Source organism: Bubalus bubalis, chromosome 7 (genome assembly GCF_019923935.1).
Source record: "Bubalus bubalis isolate 160015118507 breed Murrah chromosome 7, NDDB_SH_1, whole genome shotgun sequence".
Lineage (NCBI taxonomy): Eukaryota > Metazoa > Chordata > Mammalia > Artiodactyla > Bovidae > Bubalus > Bubalus bubalis.
In genome coordinates, this window is record NC_059163.1 from 50,996,544 (window position 1) to 51,014,215 (window position 17,672).

The following is a 17,672-nucleotide window of genomic DNA, read 5'->3' on the forward strand; positions in this document are numbered from 1 at the left end:
TTTGGGTTACTTTGTCTCTGTGGTTGAACACCACACAGATTATGATATGAACAAGTGTGCCATGGAGTTGTAGTGCCGTTTATTTTATTCTAGTTTATAGGGAAGAAAAAGTAGTAGAGTCAGGCAGTACCTGACTTCTGTCTGAAATAGGTATCTTTTGGTTAATTTAAAATAGCAGCAGTTGAGTTATATACACCTTTTATTAATCTGCAACAAAACTATTCAATCCAACAGATAGTTGTTAAACACTGTTGAGCTTCTCATTTTTGCCTCATATGGGAATGCCATGGCTTTGTCTTTGCCCCAGATTCCTAGGCTAAACCAGCATTAAGTTATGCTTTGTCTTAAATCTAGGCAGAGTTAAATCAAGATGGAGACTTTTCAGAAACTTCTCTGTTCAATTGCTAGCCATTCCTTATCTTGTTGATATTAACTTAGTTTAAAGTTGGAAACTTTTGAGAAATGAGAATGTTTTTAAAAGGAAATGAGAAATTTGCCTAGGAACTTACTTTGGTTATGTCTACTTAACATTTTAAAAAACTAATTTATTGGTTATATATTGAGGCAAAACTACATTTTTTTTTCCCATCTGAAGTAAAAAACATCTTCTTTGAGACATGCTGATGCCTCGATTTAAAATATTCTGGGTACAAATGAAGTAACACACGTTGAAACACCCAGAGCAATGCTTAGTATATCTTTTCTTTAACAAAAGCCAACACATTTAATTTTTTACCAGCTTGAGCTCAACATAGATGGGTTTGGGAGAAGCACCAAGTTTTTCAACCATATTAGTGTAAGCTGAAGTATTGCCTTTAGGGAAGCCAGGTTAAAACTTGAAATGGCCCAGTCACAGGGCACCAGAAGGGGCTGAGGGTGTTGTATAGATTCCGTGCCCTTTGGTGAGAGAGTGCCCAAAGTGATGTTGGGGACTTGCTTGAAACAAAAATGTTGGAGAATGTGTCTGACTGAAAGACAAAAGAGAAAGCAAGAAAGGTAAACTGGAGAAGGGAATCCATGTTCTGGGAACAACGCTATTTCCATTCCTGCAGTAGAGTTTTTTTTCGGTGAAACTGTGTTTTAGGAATCTAGCTCCCGTGTCATGATATCCCTTATTTTGGTTTCCCAAATACCTATTATGTGTATGTGCATCCATATATACATTGATACACACACACACTGCATACACACACCACATATATACACTGCCCCACGGCTGTACAGAATTAAGAGTCCTGTGTAGATGCCTAACATTTGGTGTAGCTATTTCTGCCTGTAATGTTGTCTTTTTTGCTCTTTTAGAGCTCTCTGTGAGCATTCCAAAGAACGCTGTGAGTCTGTTCTTGGGATTGTGGGTCTACAGTGGCCAGAAGACACAGATTGCAATCAATTTCCAGAGGAAAATGCAGACAATCAAACCTGCCTAATGCCTGATGATGAAGTCGAAGGTTAATTTTTATTAATTTTTAAATCAATTACACTGCAGTATCTAACGTGAATGAATAAATCAGCTACCTTTAGAAGTTTCTTTGTTGTTGTTTTTATTTGATTGCCAATAGAAAGGCTATGTAGGTGGTGAATCTATAAACTTGATTACATTGAAGAATTTAATACTCATCTGTTAGACACTGTATTCATTTTAAAGATAAATTGCAGAGATGACTTTATAATAATCTCCCTGTTTATTGTAAACACAACACACAGAGTCCATTATATGTGGAAGCTGCTTTTATACTAGAGGATCTTGAAGGTAACAGTGAAGATAAAGCCATGGCTCCTTCAGTTCAGTTCAGTTCAGTTGCTCAGTCGTGTCCGACTCTTTGTGACCCCATGGACTGCAGCACACCAGGCTTCTCTGTCTATCACCAACTCCCGAAGCTTGCTCAAACTCATGTCCATCGAGTCGCTGATGCCATCCAACCATCTCATCGTCTGTCATCCCCTTCTCCTGCCTTCAGCCTTTCCAAGCATCAGGGTCTTTCCCAATGAGTCAGTTCTTCACATAAGGTGGCCAAAGTGTTGGCATTTCAGCTTCAGCATCAGTCCTTCCAACGAATATTCAGGACTGACTTCCTTTAGGATTGACTGATTTGATTTCCTTGCAGCCCAAGGGACTCTCAAGAGTGTTCTCCAATACCACAGTCCAAAAGCATTAATTCTTCGGTGCTCAGCTTCAAGCGCAAAGCATAACTTGGCCATGTGAGATGATCAGATAGAGAAATGCCTGCTCACCAGGTGGAAAGATTAGAATGGGAAACAATTTGACAAATGAAAGGAGGGCAGTTAGAAGCATTGGCTTCCTAGGATATTTCAGGCTCCAGCCTGAAATTGTCCATTCAGAAAGAGAGGTAATTGTTGGAAAGCATAAAGACAGCTAATCTGGAGAGATAATACCAAGGATAAAGGAAAAAGATGCTGAGGGCAGACAGAAGAGAACAAGTAAACTCTGGTGATTTCAGCTTGGTGAAGGACCATCCTTATCTTCAGTGATATCTTCTCCACATCATCCCACATGTAAATGAATAACATAGCTGATGAGTCTGGGTTTTGTTTGTTGGCAGTAATATGGCCCATTGCTTTTTACAGAGTGTTCACCTAGTCACTTCAAGTGCAGCTCAGGACGGTGTGTTCTGGCTTCCAGAAGATGTGATGGCCAGGCTGACTGTGATGATGATAGTGATGAAGAAAACTGTGGTATGTATGTGAGATGGCACTTTTCTCAAACATACACTAGGATAAGGGGTTGTGTTAAAATATGTCCGTTGTTTACTGACAGTTTTAAGTAGGCAATGGCACCCCACTCCAGTACTCGTGCCTGGAAAATCCCATGGATGGAGGAGCCTGGTAGGCTGCAGTCCATGGGGTCGCTAAGAGTCGGACACGACTGAGTGACTTCACTTTCACTTTTCACTTTCATGCATTGGAGAAGGAAATGGCAACCCACTCCAGTGTTCTTGCCTGGAGAATCCCAGGGACGGGGGAGCCTGGTGGGCTGCCATCTATGGGGTCACACAGAGTCGGACACGACTGAAGCGACTTAGCAGTAGCAGCAGCAGGACTGAATGTTAAGACATTTTCTTCTTAAATTATCAAACAGCAAGACATGAGTTATAAGTGTTTTTCCTGTTAATTCCATTGATTTTCCCTAAATTACACTTCTGTTTATAACCTTGATGACATACTGCAAACCCTCAGTAAAATGAGAAGCTCTTCACAAATGTAAGAGATTATTTTTATTGAGAGATTCTAAAGCAGTTGTCATCTGTTATAAGATCAGGATAATGCTGTCCTTACTTATAATTCCCATATTGTTAAACAGGCATCTAGATACACAAAGACAGACTGCAGGCTCCAAAGTTTAAGTTTAATTGGGATTAAATTTCATGCCCTCTATGATTTTTGTCTCTGCCCACAGAGGATAAAACTCTTCCTGGCATTTCTGCCTTAGAGTTCCAAAATCACCATGGCAAAGGCAGGAAATGCCAACGGCAATTTAAGTGGAGCTAATTCCCATTTTACTTCCCTGCAAACCTTTGTACTTGGAACCTCAAAATGTATCAGGGAATTGAAAACAGACAATGCTCTTCACTAAGTAATATGCTGAAGTAAAGCAAAATGATTGAAGGGCTAGCCAAAGAATAGTTTGGTTATGACTCTTTAGGTTGTTCTGCTTTAAAAAACCTGACATTTTTTGCTATTGAAAACACATGAGGCAATGCATCTTTTGAAATCATTTTATTCTTTTGGCCTTTGAAGGATGAAATATTGCCTTGCTCCCCAAAATGAGTTTTCCATAGTAGACATTGCCCTTCTGGTCTAGACAAAATGTCACAAGCAATCAACTGAAATCCTATCAGCTATGATAAATATGGATAAGTGCATTTTCTAGAAAATCAGAGCTGTCAGAATGATGGTCCAATGACCAGGGGTAATTTTGTTAGGGAGGAACATACAGTTTTTTGTGAAGCTGCTGTTGCTTGCTTTGTTTGTGGTCTTTATATAAATAAATAAGTCAATACTCATTGAATAGCCCCTATATAAGTAACTCATTAAGAATCTATTGGATTTTTTTTTTCACTAACTATGGGCTATGGTATTTTGAGGTGCAGCTTAAACTAAATTATCTTAGATTGTTCAAAGAGGTTACATGATATTCCATTGGGTGGCTAGATTGAAATTTGCAAAAGGGGACTGATTATTTGAGAAATGTAAATGCTTAGTCTCAAAAAGAGACTTCGGAAGATTAAATGGTCTAAGGTCTAGAGTATATTTGGTGAAGAAGAAATTTAAAGCTCTGTTCATTACAAATGATCCTAAAATGTCAGATTTCTAGGTAAGCTATAAGTTTCTGTGCATACTCTAATCTCACAATTACAGGCTCACCAGAACTATCGAATAAATTACCTATTCTCTATAAAACACTCAAAATACTGATGATGTTATTGAGAGTTCTAGTTGAGGAAAGTTAAAATTCAGTAATAAATTAATATATTGAGGGTATTAATTGCCCCCAACAGTATTAGTTCATGAGAAATTAATTTCTCATCATATTTTTCAAAATGACTTATAATAAATATTTTATGTACAATCCCCTTCGGAACATATGCAGGGGTTTGAATGGGCATGCCCCATGCTTCGGGAGAACACAGCACTTAAAATCAAATGAGGACGTAGAGGAAGGCCCAGCACAGAGAGAACTCCTGGGAAACCATCCACTCCCGATTTTGCCTCCTTGCTCCGTTTGTCCCTTTGTTTCCATGGGCGTGGGCAGGCGTGCCGTCGGCTAATACAAACGCCAGCTCCAGCAAAGCAGCATTTCACACCACGCTTCAGGTCTTTCTGATTTACTCTGCCCATTGTGGTGTGGAGGGCACTTAAATGCTCGGGCTTTACCGAATAATGTGACAATTAACTATTCACTTTCACATATCTGTAGCTCCTCCAGAACTTCTAACAACATAATTGGGTTTTCCCCTCAGAGCAATACTTCTTTAACTTAGTTGTAAAAGAATTGATGGGTTGGAAATGTACGCTGTGTTTCTTTGACACTTTTGCAGCAGAAAACATGGTGGTCAGAGCACGCCGTTCGTAAATACTTGTCAAATATACGCATTAAGCATTTAGCAATGGGTAATGCTAAATTCTGAAGTAGCTCCTGCTCTTGTGGTAAATTTTTGTTGTTGAAGTTGCACTGCTTCTGTAATTGTTAATGTAAACAACATTTATATTGGAAATACTGGCATTGTTAGAAATGTTTTCAGCAGTTTGTTTGGAAGCATTATGTAAATATGAACACATCATTCCAGAATTGCTTCGTGGGAGGGAAGCCTAAAGGGTAGGATTGGTTTGCAGAGTCGGTGCTGTTTCTTGTCTTAAAGTAATAATTTGTCATTAGTTGAACCTTTACTATGTAGATCAAGTTGGCTGCATGTCTAGCAAGTGGATTAAAGAGCCTTATTTTCATTCTAACCTTTCTTAAGCATTGATATCTAAGCTATGGAGATCTAATCTGGGTGGAGAAATGAATAAGAGGGGCATAAAGGAATGGCAAGCTAAAGAAAGTAACAGCAAGATTATACTTCTGAGCTTTGCCTTTACATTATAGATTTGAGCTTGAGCTTGTGAGACTGAGGTTAGCTTTTTTAGGTCTGTGTCCACAAGGAGGTGAGCTGCAGGCAGGAGTAAGGTGGTTCCTGGGCTGTGATGTGAGCAGCAGGTCCTCTCAATGGGGCAGTTAAATGAGAATAGAGTTCGAACAATTTTTCCGCATCTACTGGAGAAATAAAACCCTTCGTTACATGAATACAGCTTCACAATTACTAATCGATCACTACTTTACATAAAAGGCATTCAGCATCCAGAGAAAGATGGACAGCAATACAAATGCAAGTGTCTTGAGGGACCTTCTGTTTATCTTCAAATGATTCAAAACCATTTCATTATCTATCTTTGATCTCCTCTTGGGTGATAAAATGTAATAAAACATTTTCTTCTAACCTGAACTTCTTCTTGGAGTCAAAACCCCCTTAAAGAAATAGAATTTAATCTCTTTGTACCCCATGAACCATAGCCCGCCAGGCTCCCCTGTCCATGGAATTCTCTAGGCAAGAATACTGGAGTGGATTGCCATTCCCTTCTCCAGGGGATCTTCCCAACCTAGGGATCAAACCTGGGTCTCCCCCACTGCAGGTTAATTCTTTACCGTCTGAGCCTGAGGGAAGCCCCAACACCCCCATAGCTGTGTTTAAAGCCTTTGGCTCTGATATTGGTGGGGTTTACAGCTTGACTTTAAAGGTTTTCCAAAAGACTTTTTTTTTTTTCCTGTTGTAAGAAATACATAAATACTTTTAAGGAGTCCAAAGAAGGACTTAACTGTTACGTTTTTTAACACTGCAGAGAGCCAGTCTCCATGCCTCTGTGTCTCTTTGTTCCTTTGCTGGTAGAAGAGACTAACTTCCTGCTCTGTGACTATATAGCGTGAGGGTTATTGTGTTCATCTCACGTTGCGTGTCCGCAAATGTACGTTCAGGACGAGACTTAGGCCTGATCTCTGATTAACTTAATTATTTCATGTTAAGGAATAGATATTCTCCTTCCCTTTAGGGAGTTCTCTGCTTGGTTAGCTCTTTGCTGTCTCCTTTGGATCTGGGACTGGCGGCCTGAAATGGCATGGCATGCTCTATGTACACCTAGTGTATATTTAGTCCCTCAGTCATGCCTGACTCTTATGACGTCATGGACTGTAGCCCACTAGACTCCTTTGTCCATGGAATTTTTCAGGCAAGAATACTGGAGTGGGTTGCCATTTCCTTCTCCCGGGATCTTCCTGACCTGACCCAGGGATCAAACCCAGGTCTCCTGCATTGCAGGGGATTCTTCATTGCTGAGCCACTAGGGAAGCCCATGTAGACCTAGAGTGCTAAGTTCCTTCAGTTGTGTCCAATTCTTTGTGACTCTATGCGCTGTGGCCGCCAGGCTCCTCTGTTCATGGGATTCTCCTGACAAGAATACTGGAATGGGTTGCCATTTCCTTCTCTAGGGGATCTTCGCAACCCAGGGATTGAACCTATGTCTCTTATGTCTCCTGCTTTGGCAGGCAGGCTCTTTACCACTAGTGACATCTGAGAAGCTCATGTAGACCTAGACTTGGATTTAAATCCTGATTTAGCACTTGGAGGCTGTGTGACTTTTGACCAGTCACATAACTTCTCTGGGCCTCAGCCTTCTCACCTGTAACAGTTAGAGAAACCTTCCTTTATCCCTCACAGCTTGGAATGCTTATAAAAAGCCTTATTCAGTCCTCAGAAGGCAATAACCAAGAGCCCACCTGGCATAGTGCTAGGAAATCCAGGAGGCATGTCCCCCCACCCCCAGGTCACCTCAGGGATCTCCCTTGAGGGAAGGAGTCTCGTCTAGCTTGGTCTCTGACAGAGCAGGTCTTATACATGGCAGAAGAGAGCAGGCTGGGTGAAGTCCCTGATTTACACAGTGAACATGGACATCAGGGTGGCACCTTGTCCTGGAGGAAGTGCCTGTTTGGATGGTGAATGTCTCCATCTCCAGGTTGACACACGGAGGATGGCCCCGACGCTACGATATAAAGCCCTGTCTGTTTCTTCAGGCTGCCTCTTCCCAGGGTGCTGGGCCAGCTCATGTGGAGAGGATGGCATGAAGATGCCACCCCTAAAAGGGGGAGGTGACTCAGGAATTGGGAAGTCCACTGGGGTTTTCTGGTCAGAGACGAGAGCTCTATGACTTGTGCTGGTGTTGGTTGCCCCGGACGCTTAGGCCTGGAGTCTGGGGGAGGAGCGGGAGGCAGGTCCTTTTGACCCGGCCATTATCACAGGTACTATGGCTTTCCTTTGAGATTTGGGCTCCATAGTCAGGGGTCCCAGGCTCTGGAGGGGCCGTCATACCTGCCAGGCCTGAACCTCACTGTTCAGCTGCCGTGTTCTGCCCTGAGGTCACATCCATAGCCACTGGGACAGCTGCTGGCTGAAGATGGCTAGATCCAGCCCAGTCCAGCCTCTACCAGCGCCAGGATGCAGAAGGGCCTTTCTTCCTTGCTCTCATGAGCAGCTCCTCCATGGCAATACTTTTTTTCTTTTTTTGTGGCAATACTTTTTATCTGATATACTAATCAGGTTAGCAGCCCTGATGAACAGACCTAATTACCTTATACTTGCCTAACTGAGAGCTTCGTAAAGTACAAGAAGCATCTGTTTTAAGGTGGTTTGCTCTCTTCACCTATAATGCCAACTTTTAAAAAATTTATTTATTTTTAATTGAAGGATAATTGCTTTACAGCATTGTGTTGGTTTCTGCCAACCATCAACATGAATCGACCATAGGTATACATATGTCCCCTCCCTCTCGAACATATCTCCTACCCCATCCCACCCCTCTAGGTTGTTACAGAGCCCCTGTTTGAGTTCCCTGAGTCATAAAGTAGATCCCATGGGCTATCTACTTTACATATGGTAATATATGTTTCTATGTTGCTCTCTCCATACATCTCACCCTCTCCTTCCTTACCCTGTCCTACTGTGTCCATACGTCTGTTCCCTATGTCTGTGAATGACAACTTTTTTGATGGAGAGACAAGGTTCCCCAGTTCAAGTGGGATCTGCCCAAGACAGGGAAGCCAGCTTCACAGAATTTTTGTGAAAATGAGAGTGAATAAGAACCCAGCAGAATGCTTAGCACACTTAGGTGATGAACCATTCTGGTTTGTCTGGTACTGCGAGCGGTTTCTTGGAAGTGGGGTAGATTGATGCTCAAACCTGCAAAGTCCCAGGAAAACTGGGATGAACTGTCACTTGAGCAACACACAGTGGGCACTGTGAGTGGCCATGGCCATGGACTCTGCGCAGGGGTGGCTGTTATCCTGACATCAACAATTATTTGATTTTATAACCTACAGCTGCATTAGACATCCCATCTTATCCATATCTGTTTTTCATTTTTAATGGAGTCATACCCTCTTCCTTTTAAAGCATAATTACACCAAAAATATCACTTTAAAGAAAGAATGGTTTCTTCACAAAATCACAGTATTGTCTTCCATGGGACTCATGTCCTGACCTTTTTTCATCCTAATTCATTTATGCTCATCATAACTCCACAGAAGAGGGCATTAGGCCGCACAAATTTTATTAGAAAAGAGAATATACAGAAGGGAAATTACTTACCAGAGAGTACTCATTTCTCCCTTATAGCAACCCTTTGTCGCAGGTGTTATTATTCCTATTTTAGAGATACGGAAACAGAGGTTCAGAGACATTAAGAAACTTATCCAAGGTCACACAGCTAATGAGGTTGAAGCTGGGGTTTAAATCCAGGTGTCTGCCTCTAAGCTCTGTTTCCCTTGCTCTTACCCCTGGCATGTGCTATGTATTCTCAACGTACAGACGGCTACAACTAAGGACTTGGACCTTCTTCCCAACTGGAGATTTCTCCATAAGGCTGCATTTGGAGCAATTTATTTTCTCCAACTCTCAGTTTCCTCACTTAGGAAATGATGATTGTAATTCTGACATTGTGGTGTTAAGAACTAAAACTATTATCTAGAATGTGGATTTAGGGTGGATAATAAGTGTTATTTCCTATTACTACCCTCTGTGAGGATGCAGATCTTCTGGACCAGTGGATTGACTTGTGTGGTCTTTTCTCAGCTCATTCCACGTGTTTAGGTTCTTTTCTGTACTCTTGTGAATAGTCAGAAAGACTCATGCTGTTTTCTCTCATCATCTGCTAGCAAGTGGTGTAGTTTGTGATGAGAGTCTCATTGTCAGAACGTTCCAGATGACGTCTGTATTCTCGGTTAGCTGAAAATTCCAAATAATATCCCCATGAGTTCCTAGAATAGATGTCCCTGGGCCTAAGACAGTTCCGGATAGTTAGTGAAGGATTCTCACTATTTATTTCTTAAAGAATTCTGTGGTCAGACACTCTCCCACTGTCATATATGTTTGAATGATGAAGCACTTTATTTTAAAAATATTTTATTGTATTTTTTATTAACCCCCCTTTTTTTTTTCGGCCATACCGTGTGGCATGTGGGATCTTAGTTCCCTGAGCAGGGATAAAACCCGTGCTCCCTGCAGTGTAAGTGCAGAGTCCTAACCACTGGACCACCAGGGAGGCCCTGAATGGTGCGACCATGCATGGTTGGTTGCTCAGCTGTGTCTGACTCTGCGTCCTGGCAGGCTCCTCTGTCCATGGGATTGCCCAGGCAAGAATACTAGTGTGGATTGTCATTTCTTCCTCCAGAGGATCTTCGTGACCTAGGGATCAACCCGCATCTCCTGCATTGCAGGTGGATTCTTTACCTGCTAAGCATCTGAAACACTTTAAACCTAACTTTTCCCATAGTAAAAATCTCTCTTCTGTGAATTTATTTTGATAATTTTTCAATGAAAATTCTTTTTTAAAGCAGCTTATTTTCCTATGAGGGACTCCAAGAAACTTGAGTCAATCATCTATGCCATTTCTCTGAATGATGTGTACCAGGTCTGATGAGAAATCGGAGAAGACAATGGCACCCCACTCCAGTACTCTTGCCTGGAAAATCCCATGGACAGAGGAGCCTGGTAGGCTGCAGTCCATGGGTTGCTAAGAGTCGGACGCAACTGAGCGACTTCACTTTCACTTTTCACTTTCATGCATTGGAGAAGGAAATGGCAACCCACTCCAGTGTTCTTGCCTGGAGAATCCCAGGGACAGGGCAGCCTGGTGGGTTGCTGTCTATGGGGTCGCACAGAGTCGGACACAACTGAAGTGACTTAGCAGCAGCAGCAGTAGTAGCAGCTGATGAGAAACAGTGTCTTTAAAGACACTCCTTATTTCATCACTGCTTGGTGTTTCATTCACTGTAAACTAAACTACCTTTTTCTAGGAACAAGAGATTTTTTGTTTCTTACATGAAATAAAGTTCCATTTAAAATTCATATGTGTTGAGAGTCTACTGAAGGCTAGCTGCCATTCTAGGCAGGGGAGTCAAGGTGCTCGAACATGAATATATGTGGTCTCTTCCCCCACACCCTCACAACATGGTGACATTCATGGGTCCACCCTGAGTGGCGAGAACAATTAGACATTTGGCATGTTTTAGCGAACATATAAATTCACTGTCTGTGAATCAAATGACATTTATTAAGTTCATTGCAAGAGCTTGTTATTTTATAGACAGATTACCATTCAAGCTTATAGTCTTTGTGTTTATTTCTCATACAATAGATAGTTTCTAATCTTAGATTTCTGGCTACATTACTGAGGGTAATGGCTTTCATACCTGGCTCATAAACTAGTTTTGTAGATATTTGGCATAGGAGTTGCCTCTTTGGCTAAACACACAGATGGCGTTACCATTTGTTGATTGAAATTACATTTTAAGATAATATACATTTAGATCACTAGGTTTGGGCATATTTGCTTAAAAGTGTAGCTCATCGTTTTAGAGATAAGTCGTATGTGTTGGCAAATTGGCTCAGAAAGCAAAAGGAACAGCAAAAGATGAACGTTACTGTACAGTTGCTTTTTCATTTTTTTCCTGTTTCCCATATGTCACTTTTGATCTTCTCCTGGAAGAGATGTACTATTTATAATGCAATATGGAGATTACCAAGCATTTATACTTTAAAAATTACATTTTCCATGGTATACAGGAGACAAAACTTGTTAAGGAGAAAGAAATCCTCCCTTTATATTGTCATTCTTTTTTTACTTTGTTTGAGCAAAGCCATAGTTATTTCACCTTCACATCTATTGCAAATAACCTTTCCTTCTGTCTCCAGGATGTAAGGAGAGAGATCTTTGGGAATGTCCATCCAGTAAACAGTGTTTGAAGCACACAGTCATCTGTGATGGGTTTCCAGACTGCCCGGATAACATGGATGAAAAGAACTGCTGTAAGTACTTACTGGGCATTTGTCAATGTGACATTTTATTTTCAACATTAATTACCCCTCATTTTGGATAAGTGAGAAATTTGGAAATACATGCCAAAAGCTTTTTGTATTTTCAGACTTTTCGACTAAAACTTCACTTGGAAAAATATATGCCAAATACAATCAAATGTGTAAAACATATGCATGATGATATTGGTCTAGAAGCATCCTTAGGGAGAACCAATAAGAAAAGATGGTGTCTCTTCCAGACCACTTCTCTTCCAGGCTAGGACACGAAGCCTTGGATGGCAGGGTTTGGTCAGGAACCACCTTGTAAAGTACAGCCTACAAAACCACAAGCCGAGACGCTGATTTGAGACGCCAGGTTTGCTCCTGGGCTAATAACTGTACTCAGGAAAATACAACTGTAGTGAGAAAAATGCCATGTCTTATTTAAACGACTTAGGATTCTTTCCCTGGACAGGGGCTGGTGTGGAGGCCTGAATAAAAATCGGATTCCCTTAAGAAAGGGGAAAGAAAAGTAATAGATGTTAGATAGGCAATTAAGGAGTTTGGCTATAGTTTTTAAAAACCCAAGAGAAGATTAGTGTGTGACTCTGAGAGTCACTTAATACTAGAGATTAAAAAAGATAAAACTAACCATAAATGTGGACAGAGCTGGGTTTCATCCTAGAGTGACTCCAGTCTGCTCATGCCCAGTGCTCAGCTCAGGCCACTTCAGAGTTTAGTTCTGTTAGTTCTGTGCTGTCATCTTTGGCATTTCTGCTGCTCTGGGTGCCACTTTTTCAATCCTGTGGTTAGAACTAGAGAGTTTAGTCACTTGCAGATAGTAGAGCTGTTTAAATGCTTGCTGTTTGTGTGGGTGGACATCTCAGAAATGAGATCGTACCAGCTTTGCTCCTCTGTATTGACTCTTACTGGAAGGCCTCGGCCCCCACATCTTTTCCTCCTTTGACGCACCTGTTGGCAAACCATGGGGTGCCTGTTAGTGAAAATCCCATCCATTCCTAAAATGTTTGTCTCCTCCCTTCTTGTTCCCCTGCCAGCGTTTTGCCAAGCTGATGAGCTAGAATGTGCAAACCACGAGTGTGTGTCACGTGACCGGTGGTGTGACGGTGAAGCCGACTGCGTAGACAGTTCCGACGAGTGGGACTGTGGTGAGCTGCTTGTTTCTGCCATCTGCTCTGACGCCTGGCAGCCATTTAAGTTAAATGAATCCTAACTGGTTTTATGGATCTTACTAACCAAGTTCATCTATTCTACTTTACTACTGTAAAAGCAGTCAGCGGTGATTTGTAATGCTGTTTCCAACTCACAGAACACGTCCCCCCAGGTTACTTCTCTATTGTCTGTCTTACATATGAAAATATTTGGGTTCAAACTTTTATGATCATATATCTTTCCATGTGAATATAATTTTAAACTCTATCATCCCCCAACTTTAACATTTATCAATAGTTGGTCATTCTTATATCACTGACACTGCCTGGAATAAGATACTAACGTGGCCTTTCTGTCTGCCCTATATTCTTGCTCCAAATCCAGATGAGATTTCTATCTACTACCTTCCATGCACAGGACTTAAAGGCATCTCTCACTGGTGTCCCAATGTTGCAGTTTATAATCTTGAGTTTGGTTCATTCTGTCATCCTACACTTATCTGTCTTTCCATTCCCTTGGTCCTTATTTTGGCATCGTCTGGCCAAATCATAATTATGAAATGTATTGTCATTAATTGTGCAATGTTTCCATAAATGATCTGTGGTGTATGAAGTACAGAGGATTCTCTTTTATAAAAGAAGAATTAGCCCATATGCCACATTAATCCCAAATTAACGTCACTCACACATTTACATTCTCAAAGACCTTCTTGAAAGGAAACAATCTGACGTTACAACTAGCTCCTTCTTATGCAAATCATTGGATGAACTCCTGGGAATGGGACTGCCTCTGGCCATCTTCTAACTCATAATAAAAAGTTGAGAATTGCCTGTCTATTTCCCTGAGTCTCTAGTTCTTGGAGGGCAGACAACACGTCTAACTCATTTTCTAGTCCTCTGCCACGTGGTGATCACTATGGTTTGCAGAGCGGAAGAATTCACCAAATAGTTTTTAGCTAAAAGAAATAAAAATAAATGTCTGCCAGTAAAATAAAGCCATGTTATCATGTGGTTTCATGAGAAGAGATGTTTTAAATTAGAGTGCCCCTCCTTTTTTTCCCCACTCAGTGACCCTCTCTGCAAACGTGAACTCCTCGTTCCTGATGGCTCACAGATCTGCCACGGAACACCACGTGTGTGCGGATGGCTGGCAGGAGACCCTGAGTCAGCTGGCCTGCAAGCAGATGGGTTTAGGGTAAGGTCAGTAGTTTGTAGCCCTGATGAATTTCTCAGAGGGCTTCATGGGACTTGGCAATAATGTCTTCCTTATGAATTCAGGGTGAGTTAGTGCTCTCACACCCAAAAAGCACAGGAAATGGATCAGGTGAGAGGGCTGTTTTTAATTACAGGCACCTGCTCTGAAGAGTATGGGTTGAAAACCTACTTTAATAAAGCCTCTAAAAGTAAATGAAATGATTGTATTTTAAGGACTTCTGAAATGAAATTCTTTTGTTATTTATAAAAGCATTAAGATGGTTTCTTCTGAGGAATCTGATGGGGAAATCTTGCAATTTTCCCCCAAGAGAGTATTGAAAATGCATTTTTAAGCAACACACATTTTTCAATAAGTTGAGAAATAGAACATGAAGTTGCTGGTATTTCAGTTTACCCTATGTATTGTAGAAAATGTAAATCAGGAAAGAGTTCACCATTTTTGCTTGTTAGAATGAAAACAGTCACTCTGGCTTTGATACACACACACTGAAATCAATACTTTGAAAGTGGGATTCTTGGTGTGTAAGGCTTTCTTTTCTAGTTCTGTTGGGATTGGAAAACAATAATTGAAAGGTCTTAGAATATATGTGTTAGTGTGTGTGTGTTTATACAATTAAACATATAAACACACATATTTTTTTCTTTTACTGATGATGAATGTGAGGTTTGGGGGAAATGTAGAAATGATAGAAATAAAAAGTTATAAAATTCTAGAGTAAAAGACTGAGTTAATGTCATTTCCCAGTATTCCACTGAGCAAACTTGAAATATTTTACAATAATGAGCCATCCAATTATGGGGTAGCAACCTGCAGCACATTCTTGTTACCCCAGTTTGAAGAATTATGTAAATACTAGCATCTTCAGCCTATTTTTCCCATGTGAAGTCCTACATCTTTGGAAAATTGAGTAACTGTTGTAATAAGAGAGCTTTAAACTTTGCCAGAGTGGAAAAATTATATTTGTCAAGATCCATTAAACTGTACATTTTCACAACTTCCTCATTGTGTCTAAATGAAAGGACTTGTGATTGTGATCAGAGATAAATTAAATGCCTTTTGGAAGAGCTTTACTTTCCTCTCGCCAGACACAAGGTAATTTCTTAATATGGAAACCTGATTACATAATGACACAAGTCCACTGAGAGTTCGAAGGGAAAGTTGGAACTACAAAGATTTTAAAACCAGAAAATTCTCTTGACAAGCCGCTCTGTTCTGTTGTAAACAGAAGGAATCATTTTTAAAATATTCTGCTTTATATTTCTCCTAATTTGGGGGATATTGAATTTAAATTTCCTATTGTGGAAAAAACACAGGTCATAAAACTCACCATTTTAACCATTTTAAAGTGTACAATTCAGTGGCATTTAGTGTATTCATAATGTTGTGGAAACATCATCATTATCTGACTTCTTTCACTAAGCATAATGTTTTCATGCATCCATGTATCAGTGCTTTATTTCTGTTTATGGCTGAATAATATTCCATTGTATGGATACACCATATTTTAAAAATTGCTTTATCTAGTTTTATTGTTGGTTGTGCTGCGTCTTTGTTGCTGCATGGACCTTCTCTAGCTGTGGCAAGTGGGGGCTACTCTTTAGTTGCTGTGTGCAGGCTTCTCCTTGCAGTGGTTTCTCTTGTTGCAGAGTATGGGCTCTAGGGCACGTGGACTTCAGTGGTTGCAGCATGTGGGCTCAGCGTATGCAGCTCCAAGGTCTAGAGCACAGGCTCAGTAGTTGTGATGCATGGGCTTATTTGCTCCACAGCATGTGGGATCATCCTGGACCAGGGATAGAAGCAGTGTCTCTTGCATTGGCAGGCAGATTCTTGACCACTGAGCCACCATTGAAGCCCCTTATTTTAAATCCATTGATCCATTGATGAAGGATTCATTTTAGTGGTTTCTGGTTTTGGCTATTGTGTGTATATAGGAGTTTAAAAAATCTCTTTACTCCATTGTTTCATTTCTTTAACATAGTGGGAAAATTTTTACAATATCTTGGATATTTAAAATCTAGATAGACATTTGGATTTTTTAAAAGATAACTGTATTTCATAGAAGGGCTAGGAAAATTTGAGAGAGAGCAGTATAGTTGAAAAACCATAATTGTTATATGCCTGAGTTAATGGATAAGAAGTGATTCATCTTCCAAGGACGTGAGTACAAAAGTTAATATTAGGTTTCTTTTTTAATATACTTTTGGATTGCCTTTGAATTTACTCTTCAGTTTACATGGGTGGCTCATGAATTGACAGATATCTAGAAAGTCAGGCTGGGGCAGGAATAAAGATCATTGGCAGGACAAGGCCAAATTCTTACAATGGGACTAGGATACTTAGGAAGCTGTGGTTACCACTATGCTTGGAGACCAGTTGCTGTGCTGCAAACTCACAGTTCTCCCACTGGTATTTCAAATTAACACTTAAGTAATCCTGCATCTTTGAGTCATTCCCTCCAGATCCAAAGTCCCTACTACTAAGGTGTCTTTGGCCGTGACTAGTCACTGACCTATACTCCAGCTGTCAGAGAGAGGAGAGAGGAAAGAGCTGTCCTCCTTTAGCTTCTGGGGTGGAGTAGCCACTCTGTGGACCTGCCTTGGTACTGCTGAACAGAGTGTGCATCCAAATCTTGAAGTGTAAAAAATAATCCCAACTAGTTCTATTCCATATCTTTCTCCTATTGTTTTCTGAGCATCTGCTTATGGACCTTGCACAGGAGTAGGCATTGTGTGGAGGATGCAAAGGTGAATAACATCATCAAAGAGCTTATACCATAATGGGGAAGACATATCAGTGAATAATCAGTTTTTAAAAGGAAAATCTTTTTGTCATCTGAAAAAGCTTTATTTATAGCTTGGCATTCCTATTAAAATTGTATAAGAAAAATATTCAACTCTAATATTACCTTGATAATATAATATAGATTCATTAAATCATTCACTCATTCAGTAAACATTTATAGAGAAAAGCACTGTAGTATAGTATCCAAAACAAACATACCTTAAATCCAAATAGATCATTCATCTCGAGGGGGTATATTTTGGAGCTAGTTTGTTAAAAATGCAGATCTATACCAAGTGACATGTTTTGCAGGGATTCTATTGAAATGCTTTCATGATAGAAGCAGTTGATTAAAAACACCTGCACCTAGAGTTTTCTCAGACCAAAATTATGCTTTCCATGTCTAACAGCAGAAATGCTAGACTCTCAACTAAGTGCTTGTCCAAATGAGAGGACTCAGAGTTCTCTTCTGAAGCTGAAAGACATTTTACCTCCATCTGTAGGTATCTCTGGAGTTCACCCCAGCTGGAAGTACGATGGCTCTTTGATTGGATAAGGGTATAAATCAAGCCCCTAAATTCTCATGACAGTATATTGACTTTGCTA

General features: G+C 40.5%; 1 protein-coding gene across 2 annotated transcripts in view; it reads left to right on the top strand.

Annotated features, from left to right (window-relative positions):
* CORIN (corin, serine peptidase) overlaps window positions 1-17,672 on the top strand; it is a 282,930-nt gene that overhangs the window by 214,881 nt on the left and 50,377 nt on the right. For both annotated transcript variants that reach the window (XM_044945906.2, XM_025290092.3), the window contains exons 12-16: window positions 1,303-1,448; window positions 2,587-2,694; window positions 11,796-11,909; window positions 12,956-13,066; window positions 14,138-14,264. In XM_044945906.2, the coding sequence (XP_044801841.2) occupies window positions 1,303-1,448; window positions 2,587-2,694; window positions 11,796-11,909; window positions 12,956-13,066; window positions 14,138-14,264 (606 nt within the window). The remainder of the gene's footprint in view (window positions 1-1,302; window positions 1,449-2,586; window positions 2,695-11,795; window positions 11,910-12,955; window positions 13,067-14,137; window positions 14,265-17,672) is intronic.